General features: G+C 42.4%; 3 protein-coding genes and 1 non-coding gene across 4 annotated transcripts; 1 reads left to right on the top strand and 3 right to left on the bottom strand.

The window, feature by feature from the left end:
- Positions 1–364: 364 nt before the first annotated feature.
- On the bottom strand, positions 365–2,140 carry LOC141826872 (allene oxide synthase 2-like). The gene is made up of 2 exons (XM_074714186.1): positions 1,203–2,140; positions 365–1,110 (listed from the first exon to the last, which is right to left on the bottom strand). The coding sequence occupies exons 1-2, from the start codon at positions 2,085–2,087 to the stop codon at positions 511–513; spliced, it is 1,485 nt and encodes a 494-aa protein (XP_074570287.1). The 5' UTR covers positions 2,088–2,140; the 3' UTR covers positions 365–510.
- Positions 2,141–13,837: 11,697 nt separating this feature from the next.
- On the bottom strand, positions 13,838–17,239 carry LOC141827241 (uncharacterized). Its single transcript, XM_074714472.1, has 2 exons — positions 16,205–17,239; positions 13,838–13,945 (listed from the first exon to the last, which is right to left on the bottom strand). Exons 1-2 carry the CDS (start codon positions 17,237–17,239, stop codon positions 13,838–13,840), a joined length of 1,143 nt encoding a protein of 380 aa, XP_074570573.1.
- Positions 17,240–17,262: 23 nt separating this feature from the next.
- LOC141827240 (uncharacterized) lies at positions 17,263–18,348 on the bottom strand. Its single transcript, XM_074714471.1, has one exon. It carries the CDS (start codon positions 18,346–18,348, stop codon positions 17,263–17,265), a length of 1,086 nt encoding a protein of 361 aa, XP_074570572.1.
- Positions 17,870–17,975, top strand: LOC141828712 (small nucleolar RNA R71). The gene has a single exon (XR_012601808.1). It is a non-coding gene; the product is annotated as a small nucleolar RNA R71 (small nucleolar RNA).
- Positions 18,349–27,781: the final 9,433 nt, after the last annotated feature.

Raw genomic sequence — 27,781 nt, 5'->3', positions numbered from 1 at the left:
TTAGTTAAAGTATTATATGTCAAAAATACGAAACTCTTTTATTTATATATATATATATATATATATATATATATATATATATATATATATATATATATATATATAAGTAATTTGAAATACTCATTATTTATGAATCTCTTTGGTCCACTCATTCTTTCTTTATTATCCACATTAACTGTTTAAAAAATTGAACATTAATGTGTGGGGGTGTTATAACCCTCATGTGTATTGGTTGTAACATCGTTTGAATATTATAACACTCACGCATTCACACCAATCTTGACGCTTTAGAGAGAATATGACCGTGCGATATATGGTAGAGAGGGCGACGGCCGACCCAGCTACCCGGGACGCATCAACTTCATATATCTATTTTAATAAAATTAATTTATAATAATGATGATGCTAAAATTATTTAAATCTCAAGCGATTATATTTGATACACTCCTTCAACTAGCTAATAATTAAATAACTGAACAATACACGCTCCGATGCATCCAGGTTGGCTAATTAGTTGTCGCTGGTAGAGGCGGCGCTAGTGGACGCCTTAGCCAAGGAGGTGATGTTCACCTGTGCACCGAGCAACTGCGTGCCCACCTCGGCAGTGAAAGAGTCGTACCGGAGAAAGAAATCCACGACGAGCAGCCGCCCCACGAGGATCACCAGATCCTTCCCCGGGCACTGCTTGTCCGCCACCGTCGGGCTCTCTGTCTCTGGCCCGTTCGACCAAACCACGTACTTGAGCAACTTCTTCCCGTCCTCGCCCACGAACCGATCGGGCACGAACTGGCCGGCTTGGTCGAAGACTTTGGGGTCGCGTGTGGCGAAAGGTTGGTAGCCGAAGAGCATCTCGCCGGAGCGCACTTGGTATGCCCCATCGTGGCTCTCGATGACCAAGTCGCGCTTAGCGTGCCCGTATTGGTACTTCACGGGAGGGTCCAGGCGCAGTGCCTCATAGACCACCGAGCGTGTCAGCTCCATCCGCTCCAGTGCGGCCACCGTCACCTTGCCGCCTGCTGCCGCCACTTCTGCGCGGATCTCCTTCGCCAGCCGCTTGTGCAGGCCCTCGCCGGCCTTTGCTAGACACCCCATTATCCCGGGCAGCAATACCTACAATAATTGTTGGAGTCCATGATCTCTCAATTAAGGTGAAAAGTATGTACAAACAACGGCTAAATAAATAATTTTAAGTGACGCCGCACCTTCATCCCGCCGTAGGCGTTGAAGACGGTGGTGAAGAGGAGGTTGTGGCATGCCTCTTCCCGCGAGATACCAAGCTTCTCGGCGGTGTCGAGCACACCGCTAGAGGCTGCGGCCTCGCTGATGTACTTGTAGAGCGCCTTGTAGTCCCATCGCGCGATGAGCGGCGGCAGCGGAAATGTGTGCAGAAGCAGCTCCTCCAAAATCTTGGGGAGGCCGAGCGTCATGAGAGGGCATAGCTGTAGGAACAACCATCGGGTGCTCCTCGACGGCCCTGTGCCACCGAGCGTCGTAGCCGACGGCCTCACGCCGAAGAATGCCTCACCTAAGAACTCAAACGCGGTGCCGTCGTTGAGCTTGTTAAAGTCCGACGACTTCCCCGCCCCAGAGTCCAACTCCGCCTCTACGGAGTCGAAAAGGGCGCCAAATTCGGTTCGGAAGGCTGGGAGTACGGCGTCCTTCCTTGCGGCGAGGAGGGTAAAGAGGAGCTGCTTGATCTGGGCGTGCTTCGGCTCGGAGGGGTCAAGGTAGGAGCAGACCCGGAAGCCGCCAGTGAGGGCGGTGGAGGGCATGTAGGTTCCCGTAAAGAGGTCACGCTTGGCCACCTTGTTGACGTCGAAAAGGACAGGGAAGCTCTTGGCGTCAAGAAGGGCGATGACGCGGGGGTTGGAGGCCATGAAGGGCCCCGGCGGCGCATTGAGGCGGACGACGGTGGAGTTGTGCTGGTCGACGCGAGATTGGAAGAACTTGTCCTGCCCGTCGTAGTAGAACCCGAGACGGTCTCGTATGGCGGAGATGAACGGGATGCCGTAGCTGCCAGGAACAACCTTCGCTGGGAGCTCGAGGCCGGCGGTGGCCGAAGAGGCGGAAGCCCTTTGTGTGGCCATGGGTAATACCGATTGCTATGAATCAATTGGTGTGATGAGAGCTGCGAAAGGGATGGTGGCTTGCAGTTATAAGCGGCAAGGTCCAGGAAGAACCTCCTCGCTTCATGATCTGGAAAAAATGTGGAAAATTCGACACAAACTATTCTTGAAATTAAGACGACACATGTTAAACGAAAAAAAAGAGGTGCATGAACATAATCGTTTTCAGCTGTCCTACCTAGCACCTACGCTGTCTCGAAACAACGTTTAGATTGCTATCCCCGTTTTCGAAACGCTGAGAAACCTTTCCACTTACAAGAAACGGCCAATGAAGGTTGTAGCGGCGTCGGGGCCAGGCGGCACGACCGCAGAGCGGGCGCTGACAGCGCTAGAGCTCCTCTACACGGTCCCGGACGGCGCCGCGGAGGTGCGGAGCCACCCCGCGATAGCACCGGGCGCTGCGGAGGTGCGGAGCCACCCCGCGATAGCACCGGCGCTAGCCGGAGCAGTAGAAAAGATGACAGGGAGGGGGCAGGAATACGCCATCGCGCGCGGTGATGACGGCGATATACGGCGGTGCGGAGGCGGGATCAATACCGGCGGAAGCGGGAAGAGCGGTGGTAGCGGCGATGCAAGGGGATTGCAGCGCCTGAGCACGGCGGAAGGGGGCGCAGCTGTTGCGCGTGCTGCATGAGAGCGGATGGCTGGTGGAACGGTGGGTGCGACGGAGAAGACGAAGGGGGTTTTGTACGTTTCCAAAATCTGGAAACTTTATCTCATTTCGTTTCCCCGTTTCCGTTTCCGTATTTTCCGTTTCTCGTCTCTAAATTTCCAGCTAGCATAGCCTAGCACCGAAACCTTCTAAACACGCAGCCTTAAAACGTGAGGTTGTGTCATGGGAAAATTATTAGATTTCAATGAATTAAAACCACGTGAGTTTCTAAAATTTCACCATAAGGATAAACCGGTCCCGAGAAAGAGGAAGAAGGAAAATTAAAAAACAGAAGATAAATCTGAGTAAAATAGTGTCCAACTCAATTAAACCTCCTAGGAGCATTAACTAACAACAAATATTAAACTTTGTCAAAATACAACTAAGGCTTACTTATTTACATTGGACTTGAATCTGTTATATACTTATATTAGCAGCAAAATCTGCCATGAAGACTTCAAGATCTATGTGCAACACTACAATACTTTCAAAATGTCTAGTATCTATACTAAGAATAGATTGATAGGGCACCTGTCAGTAGATTTTCACTCTCAACTTAGGAAACAGATAATAGAATATCACTCTTGTTATTGAAGAGGGGAGGTATAAATTAAGAGGGAGCTACGTCTCATCCTACAATCTATTCACTACTTACTCCTCTTTACATGCAACTTACTTCTGCCCTCAAATCACTATTTACCTGCTCCTCAAAAATCTATTATTTTATCTCTCATTTTGTGTTTGAGCTTGATTTCTAGCTAAGTTGTTGGCAAACCACTCCACACACTTTTCCAATAATCGTCCTTTCGGCCAATCTAAGATTTTAAATTTGAAGGGGCTGAATATAAATTTGAGAGGGGACCAGATTGATGCATCTCTTAGCTGTGTGATGACTTACATCACGAAGACACCATCTCAAGGTAACGTGATCGGTCTATCTACGACCAACACACCAAACTCTTTCTTCTGCATTTTTAATGGAGCATGGCCCTCTAATCCTGTAAGTAATGTCCGTCGCTGATCGTCCTTTGATTCCCCTGTTTTTTTTTCTGTATATTTTAATTTTTTCAGTCAACTGTGAGGAGCATCTGTGAAGAGTGTATTTTTTAAACGCTGTGTGCGGTTCATTTTTGCTGAGTTAGAAGAACATGCACCATTTTCACAAAAAGGAACACCAAGTGAATTCCCAACGATCTGTTTATTTGGGAGGATAGATTCAAAAAAATTGAGGAAAACTTCTCCGTGGAAAATTTTCTTCAGTTTATTTAATCTTTTTCACTGTTTATTTGTTATTAAATAATGGATTAATGAATTCATGAATCCATCAGCGGATAAGTTTTTTTGACTTTTTTTATTTGGCCAAATCAGGCGAAAAGCTTTTTCTCTTCTTCTCGTCTGCCGTTCCTCCTCCTTCGTTGCCTGATCTGCCTCCAGGAATCGAAAAGTTCCAAACTTCGGCATCATCTCGATAGGCGACTACCCCTTCAATTTGCATTGAAACAGAATGAGAACTCGTCTCGGACCACCCCACTCGACTGACTTGCCTCCTCCTCCGCCGCCGTAGCCACAGACGAGGATGTTGTTTAGAGCGTCATTGAGCAGGTCTGCCGCCGCTTCGACTTCTTAGGTTGGGCTTCGCTATCCATGACCTCCTCATTTCACTCGATCCTTCTCTCCTCTTAAAGATCGGTGTCGATATCGACGTCGTATAAGCCAGCTAATTCTCTGACTTAGTCGGAGTCTCGGAATCAACTCGTGGTTGCTGATGAAACATCACGTGGCTGAGAAACAGAAAAGAGAATAATCATTAAGAAAGATCAGATCTAAGACTTAATGTCTGCAACTGCTCGACATCATCCGTCGACACCATCTCGACCTTGAGTTTCGATCTTAGCACTTACTCGGCAGCACGTGTCGACCTCATCTCAGCTTTGAGTTACGATCTCGAGCTCCAGCCTCAGCACTAGTTTGGCATCACGAGCTGACCTCGAGTTCTGGTCTCGGTGCTCACTCGACATCATGCACCTACCCTATCTCAGCCTCGAGTCTTGATCTCATAGCCTACTTAATCTTAGGAGTTGGTCAGCCCACGCAATCAAGAGAGCCTAAGATTATATCTTCCAAAAAAATAGGAAAATATCTCCAAAAGACACGGACAATCAGAATTTTTCTAAAATTGAACAGGTATCTCAGAATATTTCTTAAACGGACGTTAATATTTCGTAGATCAACCCTATAAAAGATTGTGCATATCTATGGACACAGATATGCACACATCAATCCTAATTTTCCTAAGTCGTTAAACTCTTTCCTCACGTAAAATCCTAATTTGAGCGTCGTAGTGGCTTACCGGGACCCATCATTGGCGCCATTCTAACTCTCTTTTTAAGTGCTTTTCATATCTCTTCATCTTTTCGAGCAACTATCTTCGAGGAGCGTGCATGTCAGTAGTTCGTAAACTGACAGCTTGATCATCCACGGTGTAATAAATTACCGTTGTTTGTAGGAAATCTGATCCGAGACTCTATGATGATCAACACTGGAAGAATCGTTGGTGAACATGGCTCTGTCAAGGAAAAAAGCTATGGTGACAAGATGATGGTCACGCCAATGTTAAAGGTTGTGGCGACTTTACCTTACGACAAGCTTGGAACACCGAACCCTATGCTCGCAACTTTGCTTTATAACAGACTTGAAACACCGAGCCCCGAGCTTGCAATTTTGCCTTACGATAGGCTCGGAACACCAAGCCTCGTGCTTGCGACTTTGTCTTACGATAGGCTCGGAACACCATGCCCGGTGCTCGCAACTTTGCCTTATGACACACCCGGAACACTAAACCCCGACCTCGCGACTTTACCTTACGACAGATAATTGGTATCTTTCATTTTATTATATTTGAATTTAATAGTATCTAAATTTGCCGTTGAGATTTATGCATTCTCATATGTTACTCAATGCCTCCTCATAAGTAGCTACTAATTTTATCCTTTAAGAGGCTTAAGTAGAAGAAAACAATAACCCTACAATAGGTCTCACAAGAGTAATAACCATAGTATAAGGAAGATTCACATTCAATTCCAAAGTCATACATTCAAAAGAAAAGTACTCGAATACAATAAGTTAGCTACACTAATCTTGTTTCTCAGAAGATGGCAAATTGTCCATAATTTCTGAGGATCTAGAAAACTTAGGTCGACTCCTCTAGGTATGAGTCTAGATTGTAAAAAATTATCTACCAGCTCCCTTGAAGCCATGCTTTAACATTTTATTAGTCTAGGCTCCTAGCATATCATAATATTTTAAAGAAATAAGGAAATTTGCCTTCCTTTCTTACCACTATATCTGTCACGCCCCGGGAGACGGCTGTCTGAAAAATTTCGGCAATATCTCCCCTGTAACAATTGCAATTCCATGAATACACATATGTCATAAGACCTACCAGGCCACAAATAAGCCTACACGGCCACAATCCATAAAAATAACATAGTATAAAACAGATACACTAAAAACCAAACACATATACGAAAATCCACACGATCTAGATCAAGTTCTGAAACATAACTACTAATAACCTAACAAAGCCAAAAACCAACAGAGACGATGTCATCTCGACAGGGGACTAGCAGGGCGGCTCTCCAGACAGACATCAACCTGAAAAGAAGGAAACCAACGGAGTGAGTTGAAAGAACTCAGCGGATATCTAACAGACATGTATAGTAAACTATCCCTAGTAGTGATAATCATATCAGTACAGTCTCCTGAGAGGATAGTAAAAAATGCAAAACTGAAAGAACGGAAGAGTTGTACATATCAGAATCGCCTACCAAAATGCATAAGGCCTCCTGTATGTGCATGTCAAACATATGCAGCAACCAAAATGCAGCAAACATAAATAAATGCAATCCATGCAGTATGCACATGATGCAATGACATGGTCACCCCTGACACCAGTCAGCTACCGTCACCACAATGGTGAAGTCGAGTGGGTAGGGCTATGACAACTGTGCACTCTACCATCACTGCTCCTGAGTGACCGAGTGGATAGGATGCTGTCGGAGTACACCTATCCTCCTACCCCAAGTCATATGGGGGAGCAATGCTCTCATCTCCTCATCTCATAATGCGAAGGAGGGATCCCTGTAATGCTACCACACTGCGGAACCACTACCCCTGAGCGGCCGAGCGAAACCCTAACAGAGCAACTGCACACACCCTCCTGATGTACCACTAACCCATGAGTGGCAGTGTGTGCAGATCATGTAACTAGCGACGGGCTCAAACTACAAAGGAGTCGATGATCGCCAACATGCAATCATGCAAAATGGTGCATGACACTAATGTATGCACGATACATCTAGTAGATAATCAATGCCCAGTAAAGAATAGTATATCACTACTCTGATGAACCTATATACACCCAGTAAGTATCAAGATACCAAGGAACTAAACAGGTAACTTATCTAAAAAGATAAGACAAGATACCCGCCTTCAGAATGTAGTCGGTGACCGAAAAGAAAACCTCCGTGTACAACAGGATCCACAAATCAAGATCCTGCAATTTCAAATCAAGATCTTCTAAATACCATATATATTTAAAATTTTCAACAAACCGATTCTAAGGTTAATCTATTAAATTGATTTAATCAACTATTAACTAAATATCAAATCAATTAATATTTTAATTGACTTATTAATTATTTAATTAATATTGTTTAACTATTAACGGACCTTAATCTAATTCAATTAACTTCAAAGTTAACCCTAGCATTCATACCACAGCAATCCACTCATCAAGACAGCAAATCCCAAACCCTATCATGAAATCAGTGTTGATAATGTGAAATCACAGCCAAGAGCATCTTGGCTTCTATATCGGAGCCAAAGGTAAATCTGTAAAGATAGTGGATTGTCCTTCTGAAGTTCACTGAACATGAAAATAAATCAAAAATTGGTGTGGAACAACTTTTACTTGATAATGGAAAGCTATAACTTTTCTTAATCTCAAAACTATGGCACATAAACTAATAAAATAGGTTCTTAACAGAAATTGGCACTCTCCCAAAGGAGCCCTAACCCCATTCAACACAGCCGAATAAATAGTTTTATCCTCTAACCGTCTCTAATCCACAAAAACTCCCATTAACCTACCATTCCAATCGAACAGAGAAATCCATATAACATGATCGAAACAACATCAAATCCTAATTATTTCCCAATCAAAACTAACCGAATTAAAGCCTTCTTACCTCAAATCAGAAGCCCTTGCCCTAACAATCCAGATTAGCTTCGATTCTTGCCCTAGATCCACCCTGATTCCGTAGTTCCACCTCGCTGCCAAAACTCACAACACTCCGATCACCATTCAAAAAGAGAAACCTAACCGGAACCAAGAAAAGGGAACTCACTTTAGTTTTTGCAGCTTAGAAATTTGCTTAACCCCGATTCTTGGACTCGCGAAAGAGGGAGGCGGCGCTCAAGGGTTTCCATTCGGGAAGAAGGGAACCCGGAACAACGGCGGTTGGCTACAGGCATCGGCTGTGGCGACTAGAGATTGTCGCAGAGGAACGCCTCGATCGTGAGCTCGACAAGGGGAGAAGAAAATCACGGTCGGCTTTCCTTCGCTACAGGCGACGAAGCAATAGGGGGTCACAGCAGTGGAAGGAAGGAGAGGAAACTCTGGCATCGTAATGAAGGGGAGAGGAGAGGGCTTCTTCGGCTCGACGGTAGAAGGAGAAAAAGAAGAAAACGGAAGAGGAAGCAGCGTTGGTTTCACGTAGAGGAGAAGGGAAAACGGCAGCGGTTTCGCGAGGAGGAGAAAGAAAGTCACTACGAAGGGGGGGGGGGGGAGTTATCGGATTCCTAATGGGTTTAGGGGTTTAAACCCGAAACCCATTATTTTTTTTAACCGTATTTTACAATATCTCCTCGTCCTTCTTTAAATCAGGCAATTCCTTCCTGACCAACTCTAGCGTAGTAAGCGCTTGATCTCGTTCGTAGAAAGCCTTCTCTTTTTGCCCCTTTTCCTCGATAACTACTACTCTAGGTCTTGTTTTTTAGCAATAGCCTCTTGCAAGTCGCGACAGAGTTCTACCTATTGAGTATGGGTGGAAGTTAGCTCAGCATTGACCTGGGTGGCTTCCCTTTTGAGAGATTCGACTTCTTTTTTAGCCTGCTGAGTCTCTTCTTCTGATAGTTGAAAGGCAACCCTGACCTTCTCAGAAGTCTCCTCTAGTTGTTGAATTTTCATTATGTGCAGCTCATCCTTTTTCTGCATCTTTTCCATCTCACCCTAAAGGCCTCAGCATCAGCTCGGGCTGCCTTAGCCTCAATCCGAGCTTTTTCCATTAAAACTCAAATCCTAGCTTCATCAATGTCTCTAGTAGGAGTTTTCAATTGATTTTTAAGGTTTGCCACTTGAGCTTCTAACAACCGACAATCAGTGATCATATGAGGGAGACGACGATGAAATTCCTGATGTTCTTTTAAAGCCTGCATAAATCCCCACGTTAGTCTAAATTGATAGATAATGCAACTTAAAAAATTCTCACCTTAGCAATAAAACCATTAAGGCATTCAATCAAAGCCTCCAAATCCAAGCGAGGCAAAACCTCTTTTTCATACTTACGAAAGTCCTCTAGGGAATGCTTGGATCTATCATCTAGTTCTTCATGAGATGCACGAGGAGCTTGAGGAGGAAGCATGTTGGATCATTGGGACCTCATTTAGGAGTTGAGTCAGTGGGAGGAGATCCTGACTTTGTGTTGAAGCTAGAGTGCTATGCTTGTCGTGTCGACTCTTGGTATAACCCTCTAGAGGTAGACTTTGTAAGGGAGGAGCTTGCTGAGATAATGACAATAGGTTAGTCTGGTTTATTGGATTGAAGGGTTGCATTAGTCTCTGAAGATGAAGGTGGTTGAGGCACTTTCCTCCATTTCCTCAAGCGAGGCACTTGCTCTGCCTCAAATATAACCTCCACCTCATTGACTATAGTTTGCACTGCAAGTGCTGGAACTGAGGTCTCTTGGACACCTAGGGATTCTAAAATAGAAGCTTGGGGATCCCCGACCTTTAGGGATCGATCATTCACTGATATCGTAGCCTCTGCATTAGCAGCTGAGGACTATGCTGCCTCATCTGGAATCCACCAACTATGAGTCGTGGTTAGATCCCACTTCATGTGGTTATTGACAGAAGCACTCAGCATGATCCAACCTATAAGAGAAGAGAATTAATCAGTATAATGGAAGACTTAAAGAAAAGTAGAAATCTTACTCAGTGGTTCTTCTAGAGAAATCACTTTTGGACTTAGACCAGCTCTATACACAAGGACCTCGTTGTCCACCAAAGTATTAACATTAAATTTTAGTCGGTCAAGATCTCAGTGCAAATAAAAAAGTAGATTCTAACCTCTATTGACCTAAGGTTGGTTGTGATACAACTTGAGATGTCAAACTATAGGCCATGTATACAGCTGAGGAGACTTGATGAAGAAATATCCTCTCTTTCATCCTTTGTGTGAGGTCAGATATTTATCTAGGAAATTACAACCTAGCCTCGCAATGAAATATATTACCCTAAGCTCCTCTTTCTTAGGATAGAAGAAATAATAAAAAGTAGGAGGGTCAAAAGGAATTTGGTATAGTTGAAAAATAATTGAGGCGCTACAATCAACCAGTATGAATTAGGGGCAAGCTGGGATAAAGAGCATTGGAAATAGATGGCGAGGTTTTGTAAGAAAGGAGGGACAGGGAATCTCAAACCGCCGACCATCTGACCTTGGAAAAAGGTAGTATATCCTGGTGGTGGCTCATGAGGATTATGCTCCGGTGGAGGGATTCTAATACTATGATAAGAAGGAATGTCATACTGCTCTCTAAGCAATAGGTCATCACCTATCGAATTGGCTAAATGTTATACATCATACCAAGGAAGTAAAGTGTCCCCGACGACCATTGAAGATAGAGAAACACGAAGGGTGGAAGAAGAAGGAAAACAATGAAGAATGAAGACTTACGAAGTTACAACTGTCACCAAACATAGGAAGGAGAAGGAAATGAAAAGGAAGACGAAAAAGATGAAGAACGACAAGGATCGACCAATGCTTTTATAGAAAAATAGAGTTTTATAGAAAAATAGAGTTGTTACATCCACTCTACGAGCCGTCAGATGGAATTAAATGATGGTGAGATTTTGTTCTATCTGTCGCATCATACTACCTGTTAAACAAAATCAACTTATGATTGCCTTCATTGATGGCTGAATCGGGGGACTTTTCGAGTAACGCGAAGTTTCAAAAATGACCATTCGATGTTAAGACCAAGTAAGCAAGAGATAGTAGGACCCTCTAATTTATTCCCACATCAGCCAAGATCATTGTTTAGTATCATTAAAATAGTATGGGACGCACGCGGTTCGAAGAAGATAGCATACGCTGACCTTGTCGTCGTCGTAAAAACACCAATGATAAGGCTAATGAACGAGGCAACATATGATTTGCATTTAAGATAGTAACTTAGCCCCTTGTAAATAGAGACTCAGTCAGTAAGCCGTTTCCCCTATTACTCATCAGAACTGGATAAAGATGACTCAAACGCATGTCCAGTCAGTCGGACTATACATCTTTCGACTAGACTAATCAGGGAGGCTTGTGGTACGGTGGAGTTTCTAGACTAACACGTGGTTATTATTCGAACATCACGTGGTTGAAAAATAGGAAGGAAAGGAATAGATTAGATAATATTCAAAAGGTGGGTAATTGATAAACCTACACCCCTCAGGTCCTGATGATAGTCGTCCTTAAGGTCTAGTGCCTAACTTCTGCACCCTCTCGCCATCACATGCCAACCTCATCTCGGCTTCGAGTCTCAATTTTGAGTTCCAGCCTCGACATCGGCTTGACATCACGTGCTGACCTTATCTTGACCTTGGCATCAGCTTGCGACTTTGCCTTACAATAGGCCTAGAGCATGAAGCTTTAAGCTCGCTGACTTTACCTTACGATAGCCCTGTAGCACCGAGCCCCAAACTCACTGACTTTTCCTTATGATAGGCCTGAAATACTAAACCTCGAGCTCTCGAATTTGTCTTATGACAGGCCTGGAGTATCGAGCCTTGATCTCGTGACTTTGTCTTACGATAGACTTAGAGCACCAAGCCCCCATCTCATTGACTTTACTTTATGACATACTTGAAACACCGAGCTTCGAGCTCACAACTTTACCTTACGATAAGCTTGGAGCATCGAGCCCCGAGCTCGCGAGTTTGCCTTACGATAGGCCTGGAGCACTAAGTCCCGAGCTCGCTGACTTTACCTTACAACAGGCCTGGAACACCGAGCCTTGAGCTTGCTGACTTTGCCTTAGGACATGTCCAGAACACCGAGCCTCAAGCTCGTGACTTTACCTTACGACAGGCCTGGAGCACCAGGCCCAAGCTCACGACTTTGTCTTATGACATGCCTGGAGTACCAAGCCCCAAACCCCAAGCTCATTGACTCTGTATTATGACAGACCTGGAGCACCGAGCTCGTTAACTTTGCCTTATGACAGGCCTAGAACACCGAACTCCGAGATCATGACTTTGCCTTATGACAAGCCTAGAGCACTGAGCCTTGAGCTCGCAACTTTGCCTTACTACTGGCCTAGAGCACCGAGCCCCGAGCTCGCTGACTTTGCCTTACGATAGGCTTGGAACACCGAGCCCCGAACTCGTGACTTTACCTTACGACAGGTCTGAAACATTGAGCGCCAAGCTTTGAGTTCGTAATTTTGGAGTATCGAGCTCCAAAGTCGCTGGCTTTGCCTTTTGACAGACTTAGAACACTGAGCCTCAAGCTCACTGACTTTGCTTTACGACAGACCTGGAACACCGAGCCCTGAGCTCGTTGAATTTGCCTTATGACAGGCCCGAAGCACTGAGCCTGAGCTCACTAACTTTACGTAATGACAGGCTTAGAACATCGAGCGCCGAGTTCGCTAACTTTGCCTTCTTCGACTAAACTAATTGGATATGATTGTGATGTGGCAGAGCGATGACACCTCATCATGGTGTCCAAACGACAACTCAGCATAGTCCAGTCAGTCGAACTACGCTTCCTTTAACTAATTGGGATGGCTTATGATACGGTGGGGTCTCGAAACCAGCATGTAGTTGCTGATGGAACATCACGTGGCTAAAAAATAGGAAGGAGAAGAATCATTAAGAAAGATCAGGTCTACAGCCTAACCTCTACAATTGCTCAACATCATGCACTGACACCATCTCGAACATGAGTCTCGACCTCAAGTTTTGGTCTCGACACTTACTCGACATCACATGCTGACCTCATCTCGGCTTTGAGTTATGACCTCGAGCTCCAGCCTCGGCACTGACTCGACTTCATGAATCAACCTCAAGTCTCGACCTCGAGTTCTAATCTTGGCGCTCACTCGACATCATGTGCCAAAGCCATCTCAGCCTCAAGTTTCGACCTCAGAGTCTGCTTAATCTTAGGAGTTAGTGGGCCCGCGCAATCAGGGGAGCCTAAGACTATTTCTTCCAGAAAAGTAGAAAAATATCCCCAAAAGATATGGATGATCAGAATCTTTCTAAAATTGGAACAAGTATCTCGAAATATTTCCTAAATGGATGCTAATATTTTAGAGATTAACTCTATAAAAGGTTGCCCAAACTTATGGGCACAGGTATGCACACATCAACTCTAATTTCCCCAAGTCATTAAACTTCTCCTTCCTCATGCAAAAACCGAATTTAAGCATCGAATTGGCATGTTGGGACCCCCTCCCCCCTCCCCCCCTCCCCCGGACGCTATTCTAACTCTGTTTTTGAGTGCTTTTTAGGTCTCTTTTGTTGGAATCGACTCGATGCGTTATGCGTGTTTACACATATCATAATCGTGCACAATAGAAATAAAATAACAATTAATTCTAATTATTATGATACTCGCAACACACGCATATAAAATATAATAGGTATAAGACATGACTAGAATTTAAAATTTTTCAGAATAACAAATATTCTACATGTACTTGGCGTATGCCGCTCAGTGAGAATAACATCAATCAAGCTGCCCTTGTCGAAGTTTCGCCTCTACTGGTGATCCACGCCAAGTGCTCTTTCGGACAGCTTCCAAAGCCATAAGTTGTGTTACCGTCTTCGGTACTAGCTGTCGAACAACAATAGTTGATATGATAGAAAACCTTTGATAGACTCCCGCAAGAGTACGAATGTCGTCAAGCAATAAAAGATATTGAATCACAGGGACTATGAAATTTAATCACTAAACTTTATACAAAAAGAGTTGCAAACATACGAGTTTTAGGTGATAGCTGAAGAGAAAGAGAAGTCAAGTACCTAAACCTCAATCAAAGGGAAATCAACTAAATGACAGGATTGGGAAAGGATCCTAGGATTTTGGATTCCTCGAGATTATAGTTGATTGATCATGGATTCCTTATCATTCCTCAATGATTATACCAATGCAGAGATTTTAACCAAGATATCTAATTAGACCTCGTTAGGACCTTCCGAAATAATCATGACTCCTCTAATGTTACGACTACTAGTCTGAGATGATACCTAGATAGCCTGGTTCTATAGCTCTTCCGCTGTCACCGAGCACTCCAGCAATACTACTGATATCCTACTCTCTATCACTGAGTACACAATTAAAGACCTCTTCCTAGCAATCAATAACCGTTAGTTATCTCTCATGAGAATTCATTACAGTCTAAGAATCTCCTTGGAAAGTTCGGCTAAAGGTTCACCTTCTGTCACAAGGCACCTCGATCACACGATCTTAAGATTTTCATTAAACTATAGTTCACTCTCATCCATATGAAATTAAGCCTTCACAAACATATCATTAAATAAATGCAAGGCACAAGTCCATATAACAAAGCATAATCAAATCCTTGAACATGACAAATAGCAAATCCATAGATTACAATCATCCATTTACATCTCGATTTCTCCTACATCCTAGAATCTAGAGATCTACTCTATGACAGAGGAAATGCAATGCAAAGAAGAGAGAAAGTAGTTCATCTTGCTCCTAAACCTGAAAAAGAAAAAGGGTAAAAGATTTATCAATGGGTACAATCTTCCTTGACTTGCAGTCTCCTCGTCGACAGTGGATGGAATCGGCAGAGCAGTCCTCAACAGATGGACAGATTACTGAAATCTTCTCTAGATAGCGGCTATAATGTCCTTGATTCACCTCCAAGTGCTCTCCCCCCTTTTCAGGCTTTTTTAGAGAGGTTTATATATGCCCAGACATGACACGACCATGCTTCATGGCACGGCCCAAGAAGCACGCCTCAAGAATTCTGTTACACGACCATGCCAAATAGGCACGGCCTTAAACACGTCTTGTTCTAGAAAATAGACATGGTCATGCCCATGGTTGGCTTCGATCTAGAAAGAGACATGGTCGTGCCTCATAGGCATGACTCCAACTAGTAGGGCTTTTGGGACATAGCTGTGCCTTGTAGGCACGACCCCTGGTCTGATTGGCTCTGGTGATGAAGCACGTCCGTGTTTTGTGGAACAGCTTGGAGCAGCTGATCTTCTGTAAGGTTAGCATGGCCGTGTCTCATGGACACGACTGCTGACTTAGCTTGGATGGATGAAGCATGGTCGTGCCTTGTAGGTACGACCCTGTTTTGCCTTCTTATGTTCTTTCTTTGTTTTGCCTTATTTTACTTTAAATTCCATCCTGCAAATGCACAAATACAAGAGTAAATCTTTGAACTAGGAAATAGAGAAAATATACCTAATACACGAATAAAGTGTTATTAATGGGTAAAACCTCCTTTGCGAATGTTTGAGTTAGTATACGTCCACACTAACATGGCATGCTAATTCTTCGGTGCTTGAGGTGTTGGTGAATTTAATTATATTGTTTTGAGGAATCAATATAATTTTAAATTTGAATATTTGACCAATGGTTATTTTCATGATTTTTCAAGAAAATGACCTTCAACCCACTAGCTATCAAACTAAAAAAAACAAACTTACTGGTCCCAACTGTTGGTGCGGGTGAGGGCACGCTGAGGAGGATTGTGTGAGGGCCTAGCAACTTAGGCGATATCAGTTGGAGTTGATGAAGGTAGTGTAATTTGAGTGTGGATAAAATGATGATATAACATCGTTTAAGCGAAGTCGATATTAGAGTTAGACTCTATCTCTTTAAGACGAGTTTGCCCCGCACACAGTGCTCATGGAATACGTCAATCATCTCCCAAGATACAACAACTTTATCTTGCAATAGTAGTACTGTAATCACAAAACCTCCAGTTTTTAGCTCGACCTCTTATTCTGTATTGTACAGGGCTTATTGGTTGACATCTCATAACCAAGCCCTGGGTGACACTTTATATTTTTATTTTTTTTCATAGAGCTTCCTTATTATCCCGGCCAGTACGGGTTCTTCCATTGGTAATGTGATAGATTGGTACAACACTTTCTTCTTTGGCTGGATATCATCTAGCCTGCAGCAACGTTCTTTTTCTGGAATGTAAGCATTTGAGTCTAGCAAGAGGTTGAACTTTACCTTCTTTCTTCCCACTTCTAGAGACAACTTATGATTTTTTATGTCAATTTTTGCCCCAGCAGTGGCTAAGAATGACCTCCCCAAAATGATAGGAATGGACAGATCTTCTTCCATGTCTAGCACAACGAAGTCGGTTGGGATGGTGAATCCTCTAACTTCTATCGACACATCCTCCACTATGCCCATAGGATATCGACAAAAATGATCTGCTAGTTGGATGACTATGGTGGTAAGCTTGAGATCTGTGTATCCATATTTTTCACCTATTTTGTAGGGGATGATACTGACGCTCGCTCCGAGATCACAGAATGTTCTACCAATTAGAATCATACCTATCTTGCATGGGATGGTAAAGATCCTTGGATCCTTGAGTTTCAAAGGAAGTTTGTTGTTGAAAATTATTACACTGACTTCTTCTGTTAGCGCCACAGTATGCTTGGCCTCAGTTATATTCTTAGTGGACATGAGCCGCTTGATGAACTTGGCAAATTTAGGCATCTCGACAAGAGCGTCGAGAAGAGGAATGTCCAAAGTGATGTCTTTGACTCTGTTATATAATTTCTCAAACTCATCATCTCTTTGTTTGTACATGAGCCTTTGAGGGAAAGGTATATTACGCACTAGTGTTTTCTTTGATGGTTCCTCAGTGGGCGTAGCGGTCTCAACTTCCTCCAATTCATCTTCAACAATCAGTGTAGAGGAAGGAGGTTGCTTGGCGGTTGTCATGCATGTAATACCCTCCAAAGGAGCGGTCTCTTGAGGTTCCTTACCCTTCAAGATCCGTCCACTCCTCAGCTCAATAGCTTTACAATGCTCCATAGGGTTGAAATCTGATTTTCCTAGGAGTGCACCCACTTGTCTAGATGAAAGGGAAGAACTAAGCTGAGCTATTTGCGTTTCTTGCATCTTCAACCTCTTATCATGGTCATCTAATTTTTCATTGATCTTACCCATGTCACCTTGAAGTTGTTCCTCTCTGTTCTTTGTTCTTCAAGAATTCTCTGGGTGTCTGACATCTCTTCACTTTGCTTCGGTGCAGCTTGATAGGATGACCCTTGGTTGTTGCGATACGAGAAGTTTGGATGATTCCTCCAACCCGGATTATAAGAATTTGAGTACGGGTTGTTCCTCTGATTGAATGTACCAATGGCATCACATTGTTCATATTGAGCAATCTGAGCTTGAAGTGCTCCCACTTGGCACATCTCCTTAGTATGACTAGAATCCTCACAAATCTCACATGATGAAGATACCATATTAACCTTGCTGACATTTATATTATCAAATCTCTTATTGAGGGCTTCCATCTTTGCAGTCAAAAGAGTAAGAGTGTCCACTTCATACTTCCCAGGAGTTTTTGGATTATTACCTCTCTCATTAGCCCACTGGTGATGGTTGAGAGCCACACTTTCAATTAAATCTTTGGCTTCCTCTAAGATTTTATTCATCAATGCACCTCCTGCAGCAGAATCTAAATATACCTTTGTCTGATAGTTGATTCTATTGTAAAAGGTGTGAATGACTAGCCATTTTTCCAGTCCGTGGTGTGGACATTGTCTCAACATCCCTTTAAATCTATCCCAAGCTTCAAATAAGGATTCACCATCTATTTGCATGAAGCTTGATATCATATTCCGCATGTGGGCTGTCTTACTTGGGGGATAAAATTTATTGAGAAAAACTTGTTCACATTGTTCCCAAGTAGTGATACTGTTTGGCGGTAGAGAGTAGTACCAAGATTTTGCCCTATCCCTGAGTGAGAACCTGAATAGCATGAGTCTGACAATATCAAAACCAACCCCATGGATTCTCATTGTGCTGCAATTATCTGAGAAGTTTTCCAAATGTAGGTTGGGGTCTTCGTTCGGTCCGCCTCCAAATTGATTTTGTTGGATCATGGAAATAAAACCAGGTTTGATCTCAAAATTATTTGCTTCTATATTTGGTAAGGCGATGCAGGATGACATTCCTCTCGCATGAGGTGCAGCATAATCCTTCAAAGATTTGTTAGTCATGATTTCTGGTGTATGTTCTTGTAGGTCTAATCTTTGAGATTGAAGCCTCCTTCGGTAAGTTCTTTCAATTTCTGATCAAAAGGAAACTCCACTTGTTTGGACCTACGCATGCACAACAAAAGATAATGTTATTATACTTCTAGAAGAAGGAAAAAATCTGCAAAGAATTGTACCAATAGAAAGAAAAATTAAGAATTAAATGGAAGCAAGTATGTAGTGGAAAGACTCTAAATGTAAAAGTCTAATGACAAATAGCGCACGGTCCCCGGCAACGGCGTCAAAAACTTGATAGGCTCCCGCAAGAGTACAGGTGTTGTCAAGTAATAAAAGATATCGAACCACAGGGACCATATGAAATTTAATCACTAAACTTGCACAAAAAGAGTTGCGAACATACGAGTTTTAGGTGATGGGGGAAGAGAGAGAGAAGTCAAGTACCTAAACCTCAATCAAAGGAAAATCAGCTAAATGACAGGATTGGGAAACGATCCTAGGATTTCAGATTCCTCGAGATTATGGTTGATTGATCATGGATTCCTTACCATTCCTCAATGATTATACCAATGCAGAGATTCTAACCAAGATATCCAATTAGACCTCATCAGGACTTATCAGAATTAAATCATGACTCCTCTAATGTTACGACTACTAGTCCGAGATGATACCTAGATAGTCTGGTTCTATAGCTCTCCCGCTGTCATCAAGCACTCTAGCAATACTACTGGTATCCTACTCTTTGTCATCGAGTACCCAATTAAGGACCTCTTCCTAGTAATCAATAACCGTTAGTTATCTCTAATGAGAATTCATTACAGTCTAAGAATCTCCTCGGAAAGTCCGAATAAAGGTTCACCTTTTGTCACAAGGCACCCTGGTCATACGATCCTAATATTTTCATTAAACTATAGTTCACTCTCATCCATATGAAATTAAGCCTTCACAAACATATCATCAAATAAATGCAAGATACAAATTCATATAGCAAAGCATAATCAAATCCTTGAACATGGCAAATAACAAATCCATAGATTACAATCATCCATTTACATCTCGATTCCTCCTACATCCTAGAATCTAGAGATCTACGCCATGACGGAGGAAATACAATACAAAGAAGAAGAAAGTAGTTCATCTTGCTTCTAAATCTGAAAGAGAAAAAGGGCAAAAGACTTATCAATGGGTACAATCTTCCTTGACTTGCAGTCTCCTCGTCGACGGTGGATGGAATCGGCAGAGTAGTCCTCAACGGATGGATAGATCGCTGAAATCTTCTTCGGATAGCGGCTATGGTGTCCTTGATTCACCTCCAAGGGCTCCCCTCTTTTCAGGGGTTTTTAGAGAGGTTTATATATGCCCAAACATGACACGGTCGTGCCTTATGGCACGGCCCAAGAAGCATGCCTCAAGCATTCCATCGCACGGTTGTGCCTAATAAGCACGGTCTTAATCAGGTCTTGTTCTGGAAAATAGGCATGGTCGTGCCTTGTAGGCACATCCCGTGGCTAGCTTCGATCTGGAAAGAGGCACGGCTCCAACTAGTAGGGCTTCTAGTATAGGGACACGATCGTGCCTTGTAGGCACGGCTCTTGGTCTGATTGGCTCTGGTGACGAAGCACGATCGTGTTTTGTGGCACGGCCTAGAGCAGTTGGTCTTCTGTAAGGTTGGCACGGCCGTGTCTCATGGACACGACTGCTGACTTGGCTTAGATGGATGAAGCACGGTCGTGCCTTGTAGGCACAACCTTGCTTTGCCTTCTTTTGTTCTTTCTCCGTTTCACCTTATTTTGCTCCAAATTCCATCCTACAAATGCACAAATATGAGAGCAATTCTTCAAACTAGGAAATAGAGAAAATATACCTAATGCACGAATAAAGGATGTGACAAACACAGAGTATCATCATGAAATACATAAAGATATGCAATAAAAGTAATAAAAAATGTATGTATACCCTACGCACATAAACCATAATATCGAAAATATACAACAACACATGTCGCGTTTATTTTTGGGGCTTTCTAACTATCGCCGACAATTAAATTCTTGGATAGTTATAGAGTAAGGAAAAGGAATGACCAGAACACTTTCTGAAAAAGTATGAAAAATAACCATAGGCACATGGTCTTCCGGCAATGAAACCTCGATGGCTACCCACGGTCCTAACACCAGCAACTCCTTCGACGAGCAGTCCGACGGCGATAGCAACTCCTTCGACCGTGGTAGCGCAGTCCAGCAACAGCAACACCTACGTTGAGCACTCCAGAGGTGGCAATCTAGTTGAGCAGAGTGGTTTGGCGATGGTGAACAACGACAAAGGAGAAGGAAGATTGTGGCGCTAGGGCTTCGACTTGTCCTTCAGCAGAGCATTCTCTCCTGTGGTTGGCTGAGGGCGGAAGGATCCCGATCAAGCTCCAGCGGCGACGAACAAGGAAGAGAGGGAAAGAAGGGAAAACATTGCTAGGGTTTTCAACTTGTCTGCCTCTTCCTCGATGCTTGGCCTCCTTAAATCTTGATCATCGTGATCTCCTCACCGTCGGATGTGGGATCACGAGAAGATCACGATGGATGTTTCGGTGGAATTGCACTGTGAGAAGAAGTCTTGCAGGCATGCGAGCATGAATCGGAGGAAGAAAAGAAACAAAATCAGACCGGATTTAGATTTAGGATTTACTATAGTGAACCGGTCCGATTACTGTAGCAAACCGGATTGGGCACTGTAGCAAATCGATTTAATGGGTTTTAAGGTTTGAATTGTTGTAATTGATCCTAACCATTAGGGTTTAATGCCAACCGTTCATTCCTTTACAATATCATATCTTATGTAACATCTTATTGGATTTTAGGTCCAATCTAAAACCCAACCAGAACTCGTATACCGATTAACGTGAGTTTGGTTCGAACCAAACCAAGTTTGGTTTAATTTGGTTCAAAACTAAATTGTTTGATTCAATAATCAAACGACCTCCGATTTGATTCAAATCAGTTTTGTTCATTTCATCTTCATAAGATGAAGCCCCTCATCACTTTTGTTTTGCCAAAATATCTTCTATCATAAACCAAACTAATTTAATTTATTTTACCCTTTGTCTGGTCTAACGAAACTTTCTTTCTCTCGAACTAAGAATCAAATTCTCAAATCCATTTTAAGTCCTTTAGAGAAATTTGTAGTGCGTGTGATCCAACAGGTTCCCGGTTATGTTGGTCATCCGTAATTAACCATTAATTGTGGAACAATCATGAGTGACATATAGTAATACATCATGATCCTCAATTGATCGGAAAATCAATGATTGATTCCAAAATCATTTCTAAACTCTTCAGCAGCTATAATAAAACGTGTTTCGTTTCTTTCACCTTCTTATATCTACTTAGTTCGGGATATGGACTACATGTGTCACTCCCCACTAGGCTGACTACGTCACACCTAGCCCAAGCTTACTTTTTTATCCTGTAGATTCAAGTTACTTGTCCATGTGTCCAAGAGTGCTATACTCTTGACATGTGATGCTTTGGCCAAAAACTTTCAGTAACAATCCTAACAAACGACTGCATGGTATATGTCTCTTTTTACAAAGAGCGATGAATCCTCTATGGGCTATTCAAACACCTTCAAACACTTCGACTTATACTCAATCATCTTGGTCCACATCTCCTTGGAAATGTTTACTTAAGATGTCAAAGTATAAGCCTCCATGACCAATGTGACTTGAACCACAAGTCAAAGGAAACTCATACTTAAGCTGCACTAAGATCTTCACTAACATATGTATTAAACCATATGAAGTCTCACGGCAGGTCATTCCAATGAACTAGTTACCTTTAACTAGCATCCATGCTTAACTCTCAACATCCAATGTCTCCAGCTAGTGAGAACAACTGTTTGACAAACCAAAGAATTTAAAACATGCTAGTCTCAACAAAATCAATGACGTCCACATTCATCAATTCATTAACTAAGGATAATTTTAATACATTCATAATTGCACATGTAGAGATGCTCACAAGTTGTGATCCAATCATAAATTCTCTCATGCTATGAATTGTATTGTGGGCATTCAGTAAATAAGTTTAAGATCCAATCAAACATATGGTAACTATGCACTTACATAGTAAATTTCTATTTATTTAATAAATAGTATAACTGTAAGGCGATTGCCTTAGGACACATCTCAAATATAACATCTTTATCTCTCCGAGCGACTATCTTCGAGGAGCATGCATGTCAGCAATTTGTGAACCAGTGGCTTAATCATCTACGATGTATTGGCCGGAACAGGGCAAGTACCCAAGGCCTCCACCGATGGGCAGAGCTTGTCAACATCGTTGACGGTAAGAGGCAAGCTGCAATACTTCTTTCTAGACAACGAGGTATTGGACGCAGATGGATTGAAGGAGATTGTAATGGTTACTGTTCGGTTCTGGCCGCTCAGGTTGGGATCAGATTTGTTCCCTTCCTTCTCTTCGTCGCCTTCTTCTCCCTCTCCTCTCCTTTTCTTTTTTTTTCTCTCTCTCTTTGTCTCTTAGTTCACAATGAAGGGAGAGGAGAGGAGAGGAGGGAGGAGGTGTTACTATTCGGTTCTGGCGCTCATGTTGGTTTTTTTATTTGCATTCGTAGGCATTATGCGGGATTCTTTTCCTTTCTCTTCCTTCTCTTTTCTTTCTCTTCCTCAGTTCGAATGATTTTGTTTCCGTAGGTATTCTTTTCCCTCTTTAATCCACACCTCATGGTAAGCAGAGCATAAGAGTGGGCATGTGGATTATATTCTTGATGCAAGAGCAACTGAGACATCCAGTAAACACAGCCAATTTGTGTCTCTTGGCCTTGTAGGATCTTGTATGCACTAGATGGGGGGGGGGGGGGGGGGGGGGGGGGGTGAATAGCACGTGTAGTTTTTTCTCGTTCATTCAATTCTATCAAAAACTAAGCAGCGGAATATTAAAAACAAACACAAAGGACAAGCGGATTTACTTGGTTCCTAACCCCCCAGGGTTAGTACGTCCAAGGCCTAAGTACGGGAGGCGCCCGTCCACTAGTGGTCTCCTTTTCGAACCTTCGGAGGTAGAGAAACCCGTCTTACAGTCCAAGAAATAAAAAAATAATATAAAGATAGTAATTAAAGAAAACAAACACTTATCGCCGATCTAGAAGTCCGAGCGCCGCGCACTCCTCCTGGATCTTTCCTGGTTGCAAGCGTCTGGCCTCGATCGCGTTCCAAAACACTTCTATATGAAGAGGGAAGTTTATGGCTTGAATGATCTTGTTTCTGCACGTTCACCTCCTTTTATACTGCTCCTGAGTCGACTCCAAGCTGATCTGAGTCGACATGGCAGATAAACCTTTTTTCCGCTCGTTTATCCACTTTCCAGTCGACTGGAGTTACAAGTTCAATCGACTGTACCTTCAGTCGATTGGGTTCCAGTTACAGTCGATTGGAACCTCTAGACTGGTTGGTTTGGCTTTACTTTGTTTGCTTCACTTATATTTTCTCCATCTTGCTTCCATCTCCTGGTTCCTGCAAGACAAACATGTAAATATACAAACAATCCTAAGCCTTACCTTGTGGGTTTAACTTCAGATTTCTACCAAAATCCTAGGTTAGTCTGACGCCTACTGTTCCACTCCGGGAACGCGTCCTAACCCACTCCACTCTGGAGAATTTACCTTTGCCAACCAAGTCCTCCTGACTTGTTGGACTTTTGCTCGGCTCTGTCCTCAGCCCCTAGGATTTGTGTTGCGGTTTGGTTCTCTCTAACCAACCCAGACTTCTGCTGCGACTCGATCCTCCAGATCAGCCCAGACTTCTGCTGCGACTCGGTCACCCAGACCAGCCCAGACTTCTGCTGCGACTCGGTCCTCCAGACCAGCCCAGACTTCACCTAGTGCTTCGACTATGCCAAGACTTTCGCCTGATCCTCCAAACCAAGACTTTCCCTTTGCCTAGCCTACAACTAGGACTTTCTCTTGCCTAGCTTCACTTATCAGGACTTCCCTTGCCCGATCATCTAGATTAGGAGTTCCACTGCCTAGTCTAACTGACTAGGACTTCTCGCTAGTCATCTAACTAGACTGCACTCACTTCCACACATCCAAACATCAAGTCCTGTTTGGATCAACCCCTTAGTCAAACTGACCAGACCTAGGTGTATTATCAAACATCGAAACTCTAGGCAAGATCTTAGTGCATCTTGCACCAACAGGCCTGTACATGTTTCATTATGAGTCCTGGTGAGATGAAATCAAGCTTTCCAATAGACAACACGGTCAAGTTGTGTCCTCTGACATAGTCATGTTGCATTCTGCTTTTTGATGAAGCAAGCCATAGTGTTCTGGCAGGGAACATGGCTTAGCCCTGCTCCCTGGCACAATTGTGCCCCAAGGCACAACCAGGCTGTGCCAACTGACACAACCGTATGGAACCACCATGGCTCAAGTGGGCTGAATCGCCAAACAACTTAACTTTTGTCTTTTAGAGTTTGTTTTGTTAGTTTCATGCTTTTTAGGGTTTTATGCTATTTAAATAATTATTTAGTTGATGTTGAAATTAGTTTTTTTTATGAATAATAATTTTGGTTGTGCCGTTTATTTCCTTTTTCTTATTTCCTTATATTTTTCTGAATCAATAGGTTTTAGAAGATTATTTCTGATGTTCCTGTTTAAACCAACAGAATTAATACTGTCCATAGGATAATCACTATTCTACTTGGCATCAGGTGGTATCAAAGCTTTTAGATTTCATGGATGGTCGTCGTGGTCATGATGATGGCCATGACAGACAGGCTCTCACTGAGGAATCCTTGCACCATGATTGTAATCCTAAAACTCAAGAAGAGATACTTGAAGATGTACAGGGATAAATTGCAGAATTAACTCAGTGTCCAGCGGTGTGAAATCTTAATGGTCGTAAGTTTTCTTATATTAATTCTACTTCCACTTTTGAAAACTCTTATCACAGTCATGAAAGTCATGGTCGAGAGGAACGATATGGAGATATCGAGTTTTCAGTTAATCTTCTTGAGTTTTCTAGTAGGCTAGAGACCGAGGAATTCAGTGATTGACTTATTGAAGTAGAGAGAATTTTAGATTATAAGGAGTACACGATCGTGTCAAAGTGAAATTGACTGCCATTAAACTCAGAGAGTAAGCATCCACATAGTGAGAGCAATTGCGACGCTTACGAGACAAACCCTGTTTCAACGGCTACATACATTAAGGCAGGATGTAAGTTTCCAATGTGTCATAGTTGGTGAAAAGCCATAGAATCGGAACCCAATGATTAAGGGAAATCAAAACACTTAGCCAGCTCATCATCGGGATTCGCATTTTATCCAGGCGTCATCACAGGTTGATCCTAAACCACGTATCATATGTGTTCGTCACGATAAATAAGGACACAAAGCAATCAATTATAGGAAATTTGTGAATCAAAAGGGCAACAATTTATTGATTGAGGAACACATGGAAGATGAGACTGAGGCAAAAAGCGATCTAGTATATGACGAGGAAGAAGTTGGTGAGGTGCTTTATGATGATAACCGTGAGACTTTGGTTCTTCGCAAGAATTTGCTGACTCCCAAGGATGACTCGGAGGAGATGCTTGGGTTGGAGAGAAATCATTATGTTGATACTCAAGTTGTGCAAGAAACTCCTATTGATGTAGTTGAGCGATAAGAAGAAGATACTGGTCAAGATCTCTACTCGGTATGGTACAACAATAAGACGCTCAACAGGATACCCAAGCACTTATTATTCGAATTCTAGTTACGGTGCACTGTACGATATTTTCCTCCAATAAGATGAAAAATTTAGAACATTGACTGTTAACAAGAAACTGCTTGTACTTACAAATTTATCTAGTGGATGAATCAGAGAGAAGGCTACTTATTTCTAGTATTAATTGAGCCTAAGATTTAGATATCTGAATTATTAAAAATAAATAAATAAATACTACAATACTTTCAAAATGTCTAACATCCAAACTAATAACAGATTTACAAGGCACTGGAGAGTAGGCTTTCATTGTCGACTTAGGGAAACGGATAATAGATATCACTCTAGTTATCAAACAGGTGAGGTATAAATTAAAAGGGTCTACGTCTCATCTTAAATCTATTCTCTAGTACTCTTCTTTACTCGCCAGTGCAACAATTGAAACTTAAGCTGACTGTGAAAGTAATACAACTTCGGCCCAAAATCACTATTTACTTGCTCATTAAATTAAAGTCTAGTATTTTATCTGCCATTTTACGTTGAGCTTGATTTCTACCTAAGCTGTCGGTGAACCTCTCCACCTGCTATTCCTGTCATTTTCCTTTGGTTCTCTTGTACGTTTTTTCTATCAATTAAGAGTGTCCTTATAATTGCTATGTGTGGTTTTCTTTTGCTGAGTTTGAAGAACATGTGTCATTTTCACAAGAAAACACATCACGTGATTTTCTAAGAGCACTTCAATTTGTGACCCGCCACATCGACAACCCATGTGGTCACTGGTAGTGATGTGGTCCAAAACATACAAAGCTTTCACTATTCCATTTTCACAATAATACACAATCAATTTGTTGTCTTCCCGTCTATGTTGTTGAGTTCAAGCTCAAGTAGCACTTCTATTCAAAATTGCTACATGGGCAAAATGTGATCAAAATTCACATCAAACACACCATTGAGCCCTTTGCAACCCATTAGGCCAATCCTCATGCCTTTAGTGTCTAAAATTTACTACAAGGTCTATACTCGTCCTTTTCACAAGAACACACATATGTGACTTCGTCAGAGTGGGTGTGTCAATTTGTATTTTTCCTTGTTCATTCTGATGAGTTTGGGCTCATGTAGCAGTTTTGTCCAAAACTATTGTAAGGGTAAAAAATTATTAAAATTCACAATGAAACACACTATTGAACCCTCGCATCCCACTGTGTTGTTGCATACTTTTAACGTCAAAAATTTTATAGTTAAACCACTGGTAGCAGTTTTAGCCTACAATTGTTTTGCCCTAGGATCATATTCAGAGACTAACTTATTTCTACTTAAATTCAATCTTATATTGAAAGCTTTATGAGATTGATGTTGTTCCTTACCCACTAGGTAAAGCAGAAAAATAAAACAATTAGTCAACTAGAAATACAAAATTGAACATATTGTGGTGGCGATAGATCTCAACAATTGACCTTAAAATGTGCAATGGGATGAAGATGACCTGTCATATGAGCTAGTGGAGGAGGAAGATTATGATCTAGAAATTGAGGAGAAGGATTTTCATTATGCACTAGTAGATAAGGAAGAAGTCATGGTCTATGAACATTTAGAAGATAAACCGAGGCAATGCCCTATCTTATAGTAGTCAATTATAGTTTTTCGATTTACCTCCTCATAGATGGTCGTAGGACCGACTGTGTGAAATTGTTAGGATGATGAATTCCACTTTTTACTGCAACAATAT

This window comes from Curcuma longa, chromosome 4 (genome assembly GCF_044706935.1).
Source record: "Curcuma longa cultivar G26 ecotype Majalengka, Jawa Barat chromosome 4, ITB_CL_G26_1.1, whole genome shotgun sequence".
NCBI classification, from domain to species: Eukaryota; Viridiplantae; Streptophyta; class Magnoliopsida; order Zingiberales; family Zingiberaceae; genus Curcuma; species Curcuma longa.
The sequence above is the reverse complement of the archived record's forward strand: the minus strand, read 5'-3'. Positions and strand labels throughout refer to the sequence as shown.

What these genes read in the sequence shown, in the direction of transcription:
- LOC141827241 (XM_074714472.1), bottom strand. Translation starts at nt 17,239, where the DNA reads ATGCAAGAAACGCAAATAGCTCAGCTTAGTTCTTCCCTTTCATCTAGA. An exon ending in CATTACCAATGGAAGAACCC is followed by an intron (nt 13,946 to 16,204) that starts GTACTGGCCGGG and finishes GTTGTTCGACAG; the next exon opens with CTAGTACCGAAGACGGTAAC.
- LOC141826872 (XM_074714186.1), bottom strand. Translation starts at nt 2,087, where the DNA reads ATGGCCACACAAAGGGCTTCCGCCTCTTCGGCCACCGCCGGCCTCGAG. An exon ending in ACGCCTACGGCGGGATGAAG is followed by an intron (nt 1,111 to 1,202) that starts GTGCGGCGTCAC and finishes CAATTATTGTAG; the next exon opens with GTATTGCTGCCCGGGATAAT.
- LOC141827240 (XM_074714471.1), bottom strand. Translation starts at nt 18,348, where the DNA reads ATGACTAACAAATCTTTGAAGGATTATGCTGCACCTCATGCGAGAGGA.